General features: G+C 36.7%; 1 protein-coding gene across 2 annotated transcripts in view; it reads right to left on the reverse strand.

Annotated features, from left to right (window-relative positions):
- The window catches only part of LOC113235390, a 203,975-nt gene that overhangs the window by 42,032 nt on the left and 145,018 nt on the right, over positions 1–16,925 (reverse strand). Inside the window, exons 4-6 of one of the 2 annotated variants that reach the window (XM_026471071.1) lie at positions 8,854–9,036; positions 6,158–6,352; positions 3,969–4,145 (exon numbers count right to left, since the gene is read on the reverse strand). In XM_026471071.1, coding sequence (XP_026326856.1) covers positions 3,969–4,145; positions 6,158–6,352; positions 8,854–9,036 — 555 coding nt within the window. Of the gene's footprint in view, positions 1–3,179; positions 3,271–3,968; positions 4,146–6,157; positions 6,353–8,853; positions 9,037–16,925 lie in introns of those variants that run through there. The other variant, XR_003310859.1, reaches the window with a different exon arrangement.

A 16,925-nucleotide genomic window follows, 5' to 3' on the forward strand; every position in this document is an offset into this window, starting at 1 on the left:
TGGAAGTTGTTTCATAATAACACTGTTGTTTTATATAGGTAACCATTAATTAAAACTACCTAATTATTTTATTGTTAAATATAGAAAATCTATTTTTAAGCTGTAATGTAAAGAAATTTGCATAAGAAGATGCCTAAAATACAGGTATATATTTACTTAATTTAGGCATTGCGATTACACATTAGATGCTTTAAAATATATAATAGCTATACTATGAAGAATGTATAATCTAGATTTCCCGGTTAATTCTATAATAGCGTTATTTACATTTGTTTTTACTTATATTGTATTAGATTAAGTTATATTGAAATAAATTTTTCTTATCTTATTTCCCACTACTCCTTCTCAAACAAAGTGGTCAATCAGTGCCTCCAGTGACAAACGGAGTAAGACGAGTGCCCTTTTATTATTGCACCATTGACTTTTGCGTGTCCGGTTACATAACACATCAATAGGACATCTCTCTAGCAGTGTCCTAACGTCGTTTTTCTTATTGCACTAAGGCCATAACTCACTGTTTTAAGGCATAATTTTAGTTATCGGGGATATTTCTAGAGTCTAAAGGTACAAGTGCTCTCAACTCAAAAAATACATGCAAGTTTGACGAATGAGTACCGATCTATTCTTACTTAAAGACACTTTTCGTATTATTCCATAGTGACTGGGAAAAAAAATAGGAATAAAAGCGACTATTGCCTTATTCCAGAGTGTAAATAAAGGTATAACTGAGCATTCCGTTTGTTCCACTGGACAGGATTGGTCATACCCGCGACTACACCGTGTTGCTATTGGTTAATAGTTCGCAACAGAAAACTAGTCGTTTTATTCCTTTAACGATTTTATGTCTTTCATCAATGTGGTTAGTATTATAAGTATCTTTATAACCATAGAACAGGCGCAGTTAAGGGAATAAGTTGAATTATGTTTAACATAAGTCGTGTTATTACCCTTAAGCATTCATAAACAAGGACGCAACTCGAAAAAAAACTAAAAAATATATAGAAAATATGACTGAATGTTTAACCCATAGCCATTAAACGAAGCTTAGATGTATACCTAAAGCTAGAAATCAAAAAGTACTAATAATAAATGCGAACAACCAATAATCATTAAATGTATGGTTTTTTGCCTCTCCTGAAAAGTGACTATTTTGAGTTCTTCCCTTTTTCAATGGAGGCACTGAAATATCCGTCTTAAACACCATAACATAGAGCTCAAAATTCTCTAAAATGTACTACTTGTACTTGACAGTCGCCCTCACAGTCATAAATTCATTTAAGGTACAATGCAAACGCTTCTATAATAAGATTCCGGTTGATATTCAAAATTTACCATTTACGATGTATAAAACTATAATAGGTTCTGCGTACAATAAATACTGTAAAATGACAGATGTATTTAAATGCATATTTACGTTGAACAACCTCTAGAGTTTCTTGCTCATTCTTCTCAGAGGATTATGCCTCGTATGAGCAGCAGTAGAGTATAAACAATAAGACGACTTCAAGTATAATTTGCTGACCTATGAAATAAAGATTATTTGACATTGACTTCTATTTAAAAACAGTTAGTGTCCGACAACGGGTCACCACCATGGAGTATTGTCATCCAAGTACGCGGAAGCTGTGTAATAACTTAATTAATAACCTTTAGTATAACAAATATTTTTTATAATAATATTTAGTATAAAAAAAAATGTCCGACATATCGGTACTTACCCTAAAGATGCATAGAAAACATGTCATTAAATAATTTCGAAAAATGATTTTGTCACAAAGTCGCGTTTTCGTTGCTGGCTGCGACCGCCCCGACGCGAAACTCACAACGTCTTTTGGCATGTCGATAAATGTGCTAATACACTAATATCCAACATTCCCATATGACCAATGCAAAGAAACAACCCCATTTCTACACACCAGTACCAACGCCCATCACAATTTGAAAAAAAAAAGTTCAATCCAACACTCAAATACGCTTATCTACCAGTACGAATAAGATAAATAAGGTTATCTGCTACTTACTTTATTTATATCATATTTATATAGTGATTTTCTTTGGAAATCAACATCTGTATCTATTGGTAAGTAACTATGTATGTATGTAGATACGTTAAGTGGATAGGTAAGTATGATTATGTTTTTATTAGACAATAAGTTCAAATTTACAGGTAAGGTACAATACACGCTGAAATACTAGAAATTAAAACTAGGATTTATTATACGAATAAAATTGGGTCCTCGAGCAAGGTGCCCAAGATGCTGGCAGCGTTCCCCCTTTGTACAGCTATGCCAATGCGCTGGGCGAGGTAGCTGCCCTGGGGTTTCCCATAGAGCCTATTAGGTAGGTATGTAAATGTATGTCCATAATGATCATAATTCATATTACCTACCACCTTGTATAGAACATTATGGTATGCATAAAAGTATGGAGTCTATAGTTACATAGGTATATATAGATATGCAATTTTATCACACTTTAACTTAAGGAAATTCGATGTCCACTACTGGCTAATTGCTAAATATAATTTGAATTAATTTTATTATATTATTTTATTATTAATTTAAAGTTTATTAAATTTGTAAAATAAATTTAGTTTAAAATAATACATAAAGTCGATATTTAAGTTCAATCCTACGTAACCCAATATTTGAGCACTTTGTCGTTGATTACAAATACAAATAAATAAAGTTTCCCAACTGTTTAGCCCAGTGGCCTTGTGGTAAGCAGTTCTATTCCCTGAAAGATAAATTTAATAAACGAACATTTCTAAACTGGTTCTGGTCTGGGTGGTCTAAGTAGTGCCAATTTCATTTCTCAAGTGACCCTAGTACGTCAAATTCAGATCTGCTAATTATTAATATTGTTTAACACAAACATTATTATTACTATTACAAAAAAAGTAGATTATATTCTTCAATTTCCCATTGATTTTTGAGTTGCAAATTATTATTTGGTTAATACGAAGGACTACAAACAATAATTTTCGCTTGGTATTGTATTCGACAGTCGGGCTACTTACTCAGTGATAAAATAATAATAAAAAAACATCACATAGAAAACACTAGACTAAAGCTAATAAATAATTCACAATATACTTATAGAACGCTTCATAAACGAGGAAATCGAACACTTGAAAAGAATAATTATTTTTAGAAACACGATAAAAAAAATGAACTCACTTTGTCAACTCAACACGTGCTTTGACGCAACTGTGACAAGCGTAACGCGTTCAATTTACGAACGATGCCCGCCGCGGACAGAGACCGAATGAATGAAATTCCCTTGCTTATTTACCAAAATGAAGAGCGAAGCCCTTCAGCGACTTTTAAATAATAATAACTAACCCTTATAATCAACAAACGACTCTGTATGAACCACTTAACGTTGAAATTAGAATAGCTGACAATTATTATCACACATGCAGCACAGACGTAGCTGGCATATATAATTTTTCTCTTTCTGTTGTTTGGTCTAGAACTCGAGGAAAAGAGAAAGCACACGACAACAACGCGCATGTGCGCTTTTCCCCTTCAAACAGTGCATATGCATATGATAAGCATAACCTCAAACAACTTTATTTCGAGTTACGAATAAAATAGCTTTTCCCAAGATACGATATGTATTCTGGGAACAAATTCTTGAAATATGAGAATAAACCAATTCGTTATTTATCAAATAATTATAGTATGTATAAATAGCACTTTTAGATTCAAACTTAAAAATGCTTATTTTTTGTTAATTATCGTTTCGGTAATGCTGTTTAATTGCATCTTAAGCAGCGATGGATTTAAAGTTAAAACGCTCCCCAGTTTTTTTAAATATTATATTAAATAATTAAAACACTAAACGCATGCGTCTCTAGGGTGAAGCTTAGCGGACTTAGCGGTAAATCCAGCCCTGATTATAAGTCAGAAACCAAAATATCGAATCGTTAAAAACAATACAAAATGTTATTTAAAATTACTTACCAACACACAAAGGCACTGTGTCATTCCAACTATTGTCGTCATAGCACCATATAAACCGCGTCCTCTGTCGCGTGTCGACGAAAACAAAGTTCACGTTGCACATGTAGTGCGCTACGTCCTCGTTGCGATACACTAGATAGCCATCAGATGGCGCTGCTAGCGTTACACAGCCAATACCTGCAGTAGTATTAAAGTTTGTTAGTAGGTGGCGGTGCACATCATTTTATTTTAAGTTTCAACAATTATCAAACAGATGGCGCTCAAAGGCACGAAAATAAATTGCTCATAATTGTGTTCTATCAAACTTGCTATCAAATTAATTAGAAATTTATCCAGATTTACCATTTGTGTATATATTTTATGGGTAATCGGCACATAATATGATATAAATAATAAATAGTTGTGGCAACGTAGCGCATCATTTCGGTCTACTTTAGCAGCAAACATCGTCAAACTCTGTGTTACGGGTGCGCGGTTGCCATGAACACTTACATAGACAAATGTAGGACATACAAATATTTCTCTCGGCCCGGGGATCGAACCTGAGAACTCTGCGTGGCAATCCGGCCATTCAGTCAAAGAATATGTCTAAGAGTCGTATTCCAGAACTCTACTCAATACCCAAGTAAGAACTTGAGTATTGCAGTGAGCACTGAAAATCATACTCAAGTCCTTGCCGTTAGGGTCGTATTCCAGTGCTTGAAATCATACTCAAGTCTGCTCAAGTCCTGACTTGGGCATTGAGTAGAGTTCTGGAATACGACCCTAAGAGCTTCAACTGAGGATTAAATGGCGTACTTGTAAAGACGCATTGAAGATGAACGCTCTAGCAGTTCTAAAGGAGAACAACCTACCACCGTTAAAATGGAAATTGGGTCGAGCTACAGCTCGTGTTTCCTGGCACTGATGGCGTCTATAGAGTGGCTGATATCAAAACTTCTACAGGAATTGTGAGAAGATCCTTTTCAAAAATTTGTCCATTTCCTGAAGCAAGTACTGGTTGAATGGCAAGCTTTAAACGGCCGGCGGAATGTTCACGGATGAAGACTTATTTTTATAAATAGCGCCAAAATTTTATAAGGAGCAATTATTTTAATGGTTGATTTTGCTTCGCTCCAATTTAAGGCTTTTTCTCTCAATATATTACTTTAAGCAGTGAGCACCGATTGTTATTATCTCCTGTGTTAAGTCACGTACAGTAGCGAACTAGGGGATCAATCCGAGTTTGCGCCCTTATAATGTAACCGATAATCGATTTCAATAAAACTTGGCAAATAGATGTAATTCCACGAATTTTCGAGGTCGGTTTTTTTAGTAATCTGTACTGATATTATTTTGACAAACTGAATCGTTTATAGAGTGCTTAACGTACCGTCAGCAACGCGGTATCTTAAAATTGGACGACCGAAACGAGAAAAGGTAGCGAAGAAATAAAAATTAACGTACAATGTTTGTCACATTATCTGATTGTCGGCTAACGTGGTCAAAACGATAATTTTCGCCAATGAATGAGTACTTTTTTTTTTTTAATTTTTCGTCCTTCGGAACAGGCTAAGGCTTATTAACCATAGTGCCAGTATCGTTTTTTTTTCTGGCATTTTCCGCAGGAAATCGTTACATCTTCACGGTAGCCATTTAGGAACTCCCGCCCATCAATGAATGAGGCCCTTTTAGGAAATAGATAGCTCAGTGGCGGATTTGCCCTAAGGCCCAGTAGGCCCGGGCCTCACTGGTGATAACAAGAAATAAATCAAAGTACCTAAATATTGTAAAGGCTCACGCACATTATGGCGGACCGCACTGCACCACATCGTATGACAATAATCTTTCTAAACCACTTTCGTACATTTTATGTATAAAATATGCATATGTTACATATCTATAATGTGATGTCACTACATATTATCACTGCCGCGTTTGTCTGTCTGTCTTATTGCGATAAACTCAAAAACTACTCAACGGATTTTCATGCGATTTTTACCAATAGGCAGGGTGACAGTGAAAATCATTATGTAGTCTACCAGTATATGATGAGTGCTGAGAAAGGGGCGGTTCGTACTGACTGCATGGCCTGGGGCGTAGGGCGGCCAAAACTACAAATCCGCCACTGAGATAGCTACAAAATGTAGGTAATTTAGACAAGTTTTACTTTACGGCTTCGCAGGAAGTATTTCGGGGTAACAACTTACTTTTATAATGCAGCAGTATTCCCCTCTTCGGATAAGCGCCTTCGGATCTGGCTTTGACCACAACTTCACTGTCGTCTGTCGACGATATTAAACGAAGGGGAAGATCCACCTGCTCGCACGAAGAGAACAATGTAGCCCCGCTTGAGTCTTGAACTGTGACGTAGTCTGTACAATCATTGTCGAATGGACCTAAACCTGAAAGAAAACAAAGTTGTCAACAGAATCTTTGCATTCTTGAGGCCAATTAGAGATACACCCTTATTATTAGGTATACAGCGTCGGTAATACATTTCAAGTGAAGCTGCACTGCAAATAAATTTGATTGAAATCAATAAGTAAGGCCGCTACCAAACGGACTGCATGTGCGAAGTCAATAATTACAACTGCATTCAGTTGACACCAACCACACTCCGTTGTCGTCATACGCCTAGCTTAGTAGCTTTGTTGATGCCGAAATTAAAGTACAAATGTTACTTGAAACATCAATGTATTCGGAACATTTGCGATTCCAAATGCGGTCTTTATTTTTTATTAATATTGAAATAAAAATATCACTATCGCAATCCTCCATTTTATTTGTAAACAAACTCATGTCCTTAATCCCCTTAAGTACACTTAGCGCTGGAATTTGCGAAAATGTAAACAAAGACGCCATTACAAAATAAAAATAATTGTGCAAATGTGAAATTAAGCCACCGAGAAAAGTTTCATTAATCGTGTTTCGGTTTCACTATTATGTTGAATAAACACTCAAGTAATCGTTACCTTTTCTTGTTACAGTAAAAAATTAAATCGCATAAGACATAAAAAATCATAAATCCTCTGAAGAGTGTCTGATTTTCGGACTATGGTTCTACCTATCTATGGTATTTCTATTATATATTCTATCTATCTATGGTGTCGACTGTAGCTGACGCTTACACACAGTTCAGTCTCGACTGTATGTACCCTTAATTGCATGCAGTCCATCTGTTAGGAGCCTTCCATCTAAACCTATAAAGCACAATGATTGCAGTGACTATTTTAAGTAACGAGTTTTGAGAATTGCATTGTGTTTGAATCCGTTATGAAACGTGATTGATTTCATTAAGATCGAATTGATAAGTGTCCACATAATAGGGTGTTTCTTCAGTGTGAGATATGGCGCTATTGGTGGACGTAGCAAAACTAAGTATCACAAGACCTGTTCATAGTAATATAGCCCGTCGTATAATCGTTGATACGATACATTAGATACATACGATACATTAGATACGATATATTAGATTAAGTTTATTAGATTAAGTTCTGCTTGTGAAAAAAGAAATATCTACCACTCCACAAAAGACAATATTATTTATCACTAAAAGGTAACATTTATGTAAAGAACATTATATACCTATATTTATATACCAGTATACCTTGCGAAATATATATATATATAAATGCTTATAGAAGCGCTATAGTGGCACGGCGACTGCAGCTGCGCCACAGACGTGCCACTACTAATTTACATCTGGAAGTGCAGTCGCAGCGCCACAGTCGTGACAAGAGGTGGGAAAACTGCTCATTGATTTTAAACGTTAAAACGGTTTACTTTTTTAAATAATGCTTTCGTGCTTATAAAAGCAAACGCTTTTTAATTTGTAGCTTACAAAATCGTTTAATTCCATAAGACCTTATGTTGAGAAAATGTTGCAAACATTGAGTTGACATGATTTACACATAGGCGTCTGTAGACTTTAAAAAAGTAAATTTATTTGCAAAACAATTGTAAGTCAATGGCAAAACACAAGTTTTTTGTTTTAATTTATTTAGGAAACATAACTGGTGGCATAATTGTCACTTAAACACATTGTAAAAAATGAAATTTTTGAGTATTGGACTGAGCAACGCTTACAACTTAAAATTATAAGCGTGTTTGTGTGCTTATATTAAAAAGTAAACTTAAGTGCTTTTCGTTTAAACGCACACATTTAGTCGTATCACGGGCCACATTTGTGTAAGCAGTCACAATAAGTGAAGAAACGTACTCGCGGCTGCCGCACCACGCTTCTATAAACGTCTAATTTGAAGGCGCTCTTCGGCCAGCATTATAAAATATACCTATGTTTTCGGCCTAGCTCATTAAGTGATTGATTGTTTAATCTAGAATAGAGGTGCGACGTCAGATAGCAGACTTAGTAAAATTGCTTCTGGCGCCGTGGACTCCCCGGAACACGTGTACAAGATTTCCCTTAGAGCCCTGCAAAGACGCTGTGCGCACCTCTGGCCTCTTCGAATTTTCGGCGAAATGCATATCTCTTGCGTGCGAGTAATAGCTTCAATGTCCTTAATCAACTTAATGTGTGTCTATTGGTGCAGACCTATAATTGGCTCTCCATTATATTATTTCAGTTTTTACCCTGTAAGATAGCCGTTGATCTTCCAATAAGTTAAAATTAATATAATATTACTATTGTTATAGCTCTTACGTTTATTTAGTATTATATCTAGTCATACTAGGAAAGTGTTGCTCTAGTGTCTTTGAATGTTGTGTAGGTATGATTGTCTTGTGCACCAGAATTATGTTTGTGATCAGTTATGTTAATAATTATGTAATGATTTAATACACATGCTGTTGGTGTTCCTACAATAAATTAAAAAACCTGTGGTATCTACTTCCATTTTCTAAGAAGAAATAATCTATATAACTTGCTTAATAACAAACAACTCACTTCTCAAACTAACGTCCAACAACGTGATCCGAATTCGCTGTTCAGGATTTGTCCTGAGCCGCCACCGGCACTCGTCGCCGACGTAAAAATGCGGATATCCGGGCGTACGGATGTAGCCCTCGCTATCAGGGCCTTTCGGTGCAATTTGAACCTCGCGATTGCAGTAGTGGAGGGACACTGTATCTGTAATTTAAGAAATTAATTATCGTGATTTTCTACAATTTTCATTACATTACTATCTTTCACATACCAAGTTGACTACAGTGGGATTTATTTTTATGGAATCTTAACGATTGTTATAATATCAATAAGTATAGTACGCTAGGGAAACCCTGTAGCGCAGGTGCCATAAACACAAAAACTACAAATCACACCCACACTCACGAGAAAATTAAATATAGGCCGAACAAATATTTCTTCTTGCCCCGGAATCGAACCCGGGACCTCTACGTGGCACACCAGTATTGGAAACCGTTCGGCCACAGAGTTGAATGACTTTAGAAGTCGCTCGACGCTACATAACGCCTACTCGCTCTCGCCTTGAGCAATGTTCAGAGTTTCTCTGAAGGATAACATTCGAAATGATGTCATCCGACAGAGAATCAAGGTCGCCTACACGGCTGGTAGGATAAGCAAATGGAAGTGACAATGGGCTGGCCACATCTGTCGAAGAACCGATTACCAATATGGGAAACGAGTTCTTGAATGAAGACCACGGCTCGTCAAACTTAGTGTAGAAATGTAGAACGCCCTATGGCCAGATGAACTATCTGCGAAAGACTGCTGGCAAGGCTCCGGCCCTCGCTCAAGGTTACGCCTTAAATGCCTACCGCTAACTGTACCGATATCAGCACAAGCATACAAGTCTTTCATATTTCATTTATGAGACTTCGGCTCCGCACGGCTGCACATGGTGGACAACGTTATTTTCACCTCTCTGAGCGGGTGCTTGGGTTCCTTTTTACTCGTAATGAGCACCTGTATCATTAGTCAAATTTTGTATGCTATTATAGTGTGCGTATTTCCGATTTTGTATAAGAGTGATGTATCTGTTAAGAGCTCTCGTGCCAAAAAGGTTTTGACGTTGGCTCCGTCCAAATTTGTGAAACAAATATATGCCTGAAGTTCGCGTGACATGCGCCAGGAGATGTTGAATTTTGCGCATTAAAAGTACCAAATTCGTTTTAGCGGAATAACTCTAAAACTAAAGGGATAAAAAGAAAAACCCGTAGTGACAGTTGTCGATCATGCATAAATATAATTAATTATCTAATTTTTGTCCTAATAACCTGTAGCATTTCGAGGATAAATCGAAAAAATGAGAAAATTAGAGGTCATTTCGTGATTTTTATCTATCGAGGAAACTTTACTGTTTTATGCCTCTGATTAATGTCTATGGTTGAATATATCGTGTAGTTACTCATACAATATTTTATTTTTAACTTTACTCTAAAATCAAATCGTAGATTAGGAATTTTTCCTCTGTTCCCTCTTAAGTAATTTGTGCTGCTGGCAACAAATGAATTCGTCAAGCTGAGGACCGGACCGTTATTAATCAATAATGACGATGATGATGAAGAAAATTACACTTGAAATCATCAAATTGATTAGACAATACCTTACGTATTCGTAAGGTAATTTTTAGTAACAGCAGAGATGCTTGTGAAAGAGTTCGTTTAGCGAAGTACTGACCTTAACTATTTCTGCCACCAAGCAGTAAAGTGAGCATTACTGTGTTCCGGTTTGCAAGTGTAAGGGTGTTGGTGAAACTACAGGCACATGGGACTTGTCAACTTATGTCTCAAGGTGACGGGCGCAATGGCAGTGACCCTAAATTTTTTGCGATTTAAAGCTCTGAGTGGCAACTACAACTGTTATTGATCGGCGTATCGCTTACCACCAGGCGCACGACTTCTTTGTCACGTCACTTGGTATTATAACAAAAAAGTAGATTACCTTAAGAAGTATAAATATAAAACTCTAGGGATTACTCTTTATAAATTGATATTTGCTCACATTTATCGTTCGCGGTGTTTATTTAGGGATATCAAAGATAAAAGCATTTTGAATGGGTTAAAGGAATCACTTCCATGTATATTTACCGTCAAAGCTGTGCAGTAATCTTATTATCATAAAGGTTATTGTAGAAAGCTGTCGATATTTTTCACCCTTGATGTAATAAAACCACATCTGCAAAGTGACAGTTTCAGGTAAGAGCTTTCAAGAGTCTACGAACCAAATTATTCGATGACTTTTTTATACTGAAAAGCCGATACAACCTCAAATAGCTTTGGTTAATTCCGCATAACAATGCAAGTGTTGAATGAATCACTTTGGAAATAATATATAGTAAAGTTGAGGATATACACTGATTACTATGCTGTGTGAAAACACGACTCCAAAAAAATTTTAACAACAGAAAAAACACTCGACAACCAACTTATCTCGAAATTTTATAAGAAAAGCGTTGTATTCAATAGGTACTTTACATACTTATACCAATGATTTTTTATATCAACTGAACTAAATGGGACACGTTTAAATATGTATTATATCGTTACACGTTACACGTTTGTATATGATATACGTTTTTCAAATGGACTTAATTTCGTTTGTAAAACAAAAAATTGTGAAATAAAGCCAGTGTCCCGGCCGCTCGACCCAAGCAAAATGAACCGTATTAGTACGGGAAAAATTTTAATTCAAGCTGACTGTTGACTCTTATATAGGAAAGTTTAAAAATTTCACATATACATAATTTGTTCCATGTAGTTTGTATTATTTTATGACTTTCATGTAATAATAATCTCAGTACAGAGTACTAAAAAACCCGACCTCAAAAGTACGTGGAATTGCGTCTATTTGCTAAGTTTTATTGAAATATCCCCTAGTTCGCCACTAGACAGGACTTGACACTGGAAATAATACAAATCGGTTCTCACTACTCAAAGAATATTGAGAGAAAAACGCCTTGAATTGGAGAAATAGCAAAATCAACCATTAAAATAACTGCTCCTAAATTTAAAGTTAGGCGCTATTTATAAAAATGAATCTTCATGCGTGAACAGCAACCCTTAGAGGTGGATGACTTTCTTCAAAATGAAATGGGACCACTATGGAAGTACCCCCTTTCCAACAAAAAAAGAATCATGAAAATCGGTTCACAAATACCGGAATTATCGCGTAACATGCATACAAAAAAAAAATAAAGAACATACAGTCGAATTGAGAACCTCCTCCTTTTTTGAAGTCGCTTAAAAACACGATTGATGTATAATCATCAAGGGTACGATATCATAAAGTGGCAGTAGTCTTTAGTAGAGTTGAAGTGGTCGTCTAGAGAGAGACGTACTGCCACCTGACCCATTTCTGGCGTCAAGCAGAATTGTGAGAACTACTGCGTTCCAGTTTTGAAGGGTAAGGGTGCTGGTGAAATTAGGGGCACCCGGGACGTTCCAACTTGTCTCAGAGTGACGGACGTATTGACAGTGCCCCTCAGACCTTTAGGATTTCAAGATCTAAGTGGCACTGCAACTGTTATGGACAAGTGCGTCGCTTACCCTCAAGCGCACGACTTGCTCGTTCCGTCGCATGGATCATCCTGCTTCCGTCGCCGAACGGTTACCACGCTGGACTGCCACGCAGAGGTCTAGGTTCGATTCCCGGACCGGGAGAAATGTTTGTGTGGCCTACATCTATTTCTCTCGTGAATTTGGGTGTAACTCGTGGTTGTCTATATGTGTATCCATGGCACTCGCAATACAGGGTTTCCCTAGTGCGAAACTAAGAGTGTGTGCACGCGTTATTATCATACAAAAAATAATACCTTGGATACTTCCGTATTTTAAAGCATTTCTCTGTTTGATAGTTTGTAGAAGCTAGCTAACAAAACTTTGAACAACATACAGTCATCAATATATCTGTATCCTCAATCTAATTCGGTTATACAACGTCCCGCTGTTAAACGGTCATATAAACGTTATAAAAGAATCAACAAGTAATTGAGATGTTGTTTCAATGTCTTTCCCGCTGCTTTACGACCGACTTTGTTGTCTAAATGGTGTCCATTTGTCATTGACTTTTGGAAGATCCATCACGGCACTCAAATGTTACTTAAGAGAAATATTTCAAACTTCAAAAGCTCTGTAGTGTTCTTATAAAGTAATGAATGGTAGTGTTATAGGAACAAAGAGTGTGAAAACAGTAGCAAAGACATTAGTTAAAATAGCGTTCAAATAGTGTTGTCGTTAAGTAATGTTATGTATTTAAAGTTTCATAATAATTAAAATAATAAAAATAAAGTTTAATAATAATTAAAATAATTAAAATAAATTAAAATAATTTAATAATAATTAAATAATTTAAAATGCATTTTGTGTAGCAGTAGAGCTTCTTACTGCCTTACTGTCTTAGTACTGCCACCATACCTATTTCTGTCACCAAGCAGTAATGTGAATATTAGGGGTTAAAGTATGAAATTGCCGTTTTATTGCAATAGGTTCTTTGAATTTTCATAGAATCTTCATGGTTTGAGGTTTTCGAATGAAACTTTTTCAAATGGTTTCTGTGATTTTTTTTTTTAAATTTGAAACATTTGAATATCGACTTTCAATTGTTTTTGTTATTCAATTTAGACAAGAAAGATGGATACTGCGAAAATTCGAGTGATTTTTGAATACGAGTTCCGACGCGGAACTAACGCGGCAGAAACAGCCCGCAATATCAATGCTGCGTTTGGAGAGGGGTCTACTAATGAACGCACCGTGCGATTTTGGTTTAAACGCTTTCGTGATGGAAATTTCGACTTAAAGAACGAGTCACGAGGAAGACCGCCCACACAGGTGAATAACGATGAATTAAGAGAGATAGTGGAAGCCAATCCTAGTCAAACTACCCAGGAATTAGCGGCATGGTTTAACGTTACCTTACCCACAATATTGACTCACTTGCGTCAAATCAATAAAATAAAAAAATACGAAAAATGGGTGCCTCATGATTTGACTGATCTGCAGAAAGAAACGCGTGTTGAAACTTGTGTTGCCTTGTTGAACCGGTACAGACATGAAGGAATATTGGATCGAATTGTAACATGTGATGAAAAGTGGATTCTTTATGATAACCGGAAAAGAAAAATGCAATGGCTGACCCCAGGTCAAATGCCACAACAGTGTCCTAAAGCAAAACTTACCAATAAAAAGGTAATGGTAACTGTTTGGTGGTCTCAGCATGGTGTTATTCACTATAGTTTTCTCCGATCTGGTCAAGCAATAACGGCAGATGTCTATTGTGCCGAACTCCGAACCATGTTGACAAAACTAGCAGTAAAACAGCCCCGACTCATGAATCGATCTTCACCATTATTGCTCCACGACAACGCGAGACCTCACACAGCACGAGAAACCATTTTGACCCTTCAGGAACTGCAGTTAGAAACCATTCGTCATCCTCCGTATTCACCAGACCTTGCTCCAACGGACTACCATTTTTTTCGTGATTTGGATAATTATCTACGTGACAAGAAGTTTTCTTCCCAGGAGGCAGTACAAAATGCTTTCACACAGTTTGTGCAGTCTAGATCGTCGGAGTTCTATCGCAAAGGCATTAATAACTTTCCCATTAGATGGCAGCAATGTATAGATAATAATGGCAACTATTTTGATTAAATAAATTTGTTAAAAATTTAAAAAATAAACAATTTAGATTTTCAGTACAAATCGGCAATTTCATACTTTAACCCCTATTATTACCGCGTTCCGGTTTTGAAGGGTAAAGGTGCTGGTGAAATTACAGGCACATGGGACTTGTCAACTGATCAGGGCCCCTCAAATCTTTGCGACTTAAAGCTCTGAGTGGCACTGCAACTGTTACGAGCAGGCGTGTAGCAGACTTGTACGAACAAGTCACTTGATATCATAAAAAAACATGTTTATAGTAAGAATGGAAGGAAGCATACTGTGGCTGATGCTCCCCGAACCATTAGAAGATAGGTTAAAGTTTTACAGTCAAATACACGAATATAACTCATAGTGTCATTTTTTTAAAGGCAAATTATCCCTGATGACGTAGATCAACGGGGAATGATGTCATATCTCAAGCCCTCCAACAAATTTCGTAGTAAATCATTTCAGTAATGTACAACAGGGGTATGGAAAGTTTCTGCAAAATTTGCTTATAGGGGAAAAAGCACTTCGTGACGTCATGACCTTTATGATTATAGTGTGTTTGTTTATGATACCACTTGATGGGTCCAACAAGGCGCGCGTCTGGTGGTAAACGACATGCCTATACTTAACAGGTGGAGTAACACTCAGTGTTTTAAATCATAAAGATCTGAGGGGCACTGCCACTGCGCCCGTCACGCCTGTAATTTTACTAGCACCCTTACTTTCAAAAATTACTGCTAGGCGGTAGAAATAGGTAAGGTAGCCGTAGCTTCCCTGGACGAACTCATTCACAAGGAGCTCATTTGGGGAGATAAAATTTAGTTAAAAGACTATAAATATTCATACTGGTTTAAAATACTTATAAGTAATGCGATGAAAAAATTTGTTACAAAATAAAATATATACCTACTTAATAAAATATTAAAGTAAAAATCTTATCATCAATAAAAATTATTTAATTGGGCCATCATTTTGAATCCTGTAAAGAGCTCGAAACTTTGGTTTATTTTTCGAACATAAAAGAATTACTATTCGAAATAATTCATTTCAAAGACTCCTTTACGATTAAAGGCGCCTTCAAATTAGATGCTTATTTCTAGGAGCATCTCAGCGCTTCTGCGCTGCAGCGGCCCCACTGTGGCGCTGCAACCGCGCCGCTACTAATTTTCAAACAATATTTAAAAGTGCAGTTGCAGCGCCAGTACCGCCACACGCGCGCCGATTTTGCAGACATGATATTTTTTTTAAATTAGTAAATTAGGCATGGTTGACGCGCCAGCGCTTCTACAAGCGTCTAGGGACTCACTACATTTATTCACACAGTATCCTTGAGCTGAGTCGATAAGTGTAGTGACACGCTAAATTGAAGGCGCCTTCGGTCTGGACAATTATGGAAGTAACTCCCGCTTGAAATCCGATCTTCCAAGTCGCTTCTATTTGCAAAATTGAATTGCGTAAGTATCTTCTGGCACGGTTCTAGTATCATGTTGCTGACATGTACGTTTATTAATCAATGCAAGTTTATTTATATATATTATGTATATAAATATATATTCAGGTACACAATATATTTTTTAAATTATTTTATGATAATTTAATGTAGATTTTTGTACGTTTTGAAAATATATTTTCGTAACCGAATAGATATAATGTTGAGTAAAGGGAATGCAATATAATACAGAAACTAAAAACAAGATGATGAAGTTTCTTATGGCCAATATACTATTAGGGTATACGGTCACACGCTGGGCACAGACCTCCTCTCATAATGAGAGGGCTTGGCCTGTAAGCTTGCATGGATAACTTCACACGCATCATTAAATTTCTTTACAGAAGGTTTCCTTGACGTTTTCCTTCACAAGAAACCTTATTATGCACTCTCGCCGTCGAACTTTGTCGCCTCATAAAATTACGCCCTTACGACGACCGTAGACCTCTTCGGCGTGAAATGAGCCTGTAATTCCTCTATAATCTGGTCGTACTTAAGATCGTCTAGTTTCCGCGGATGCCCAGGTTACGCACCAGCCGGTACGCATCGTCCAACAGATGCGTCAGCAGCACCGCCTCCTCGTTATTTTTTAAATCGTCTTTATTCACTTTTAAAACCAAACTGCAAACGGCTGTGAAATATTTGCTATATCTGAGTCTTATCATTTATTATTAATCAAATAAACTCAACGTTTCGATTAAGGAAGACATTTAAAAAATATATATTTTTATTGTACGCGGATAGAAACACACTCGTCGCCAGTTGGTATGTAGGCAGATCGCGAAGAGACAGTAAAAAACCGTTCGTAATACAAGCTCGTTTATTACTGAGGAAGGTGAGGTGGCGAAGCGCATACGTATACGTCAAAATTTGTAATAAAATTCGCACATAAACTCCGAAAAAGTCAGAGGTGCAAGTTC

Source organism: Hyposmocoma kahamanoa, unplaced genomic scaffold (assembly GCF_003589595.1).
Source record: "Hyposmocoma kahamanoa isolate Upper Pololo Valley unplaced genomic scaffold, ASM358959v1 102, whole genome shotgun sequence".
In the NCBI taxonomy this organism is placed as follows: domain Eukaryota; kingdom Metazoa; phylum Arthropoda; class Insecta; order Lepidoptera; family Cosmopterigidae; genus Hyposmocoma; species Hyposmocoma kahamanoa.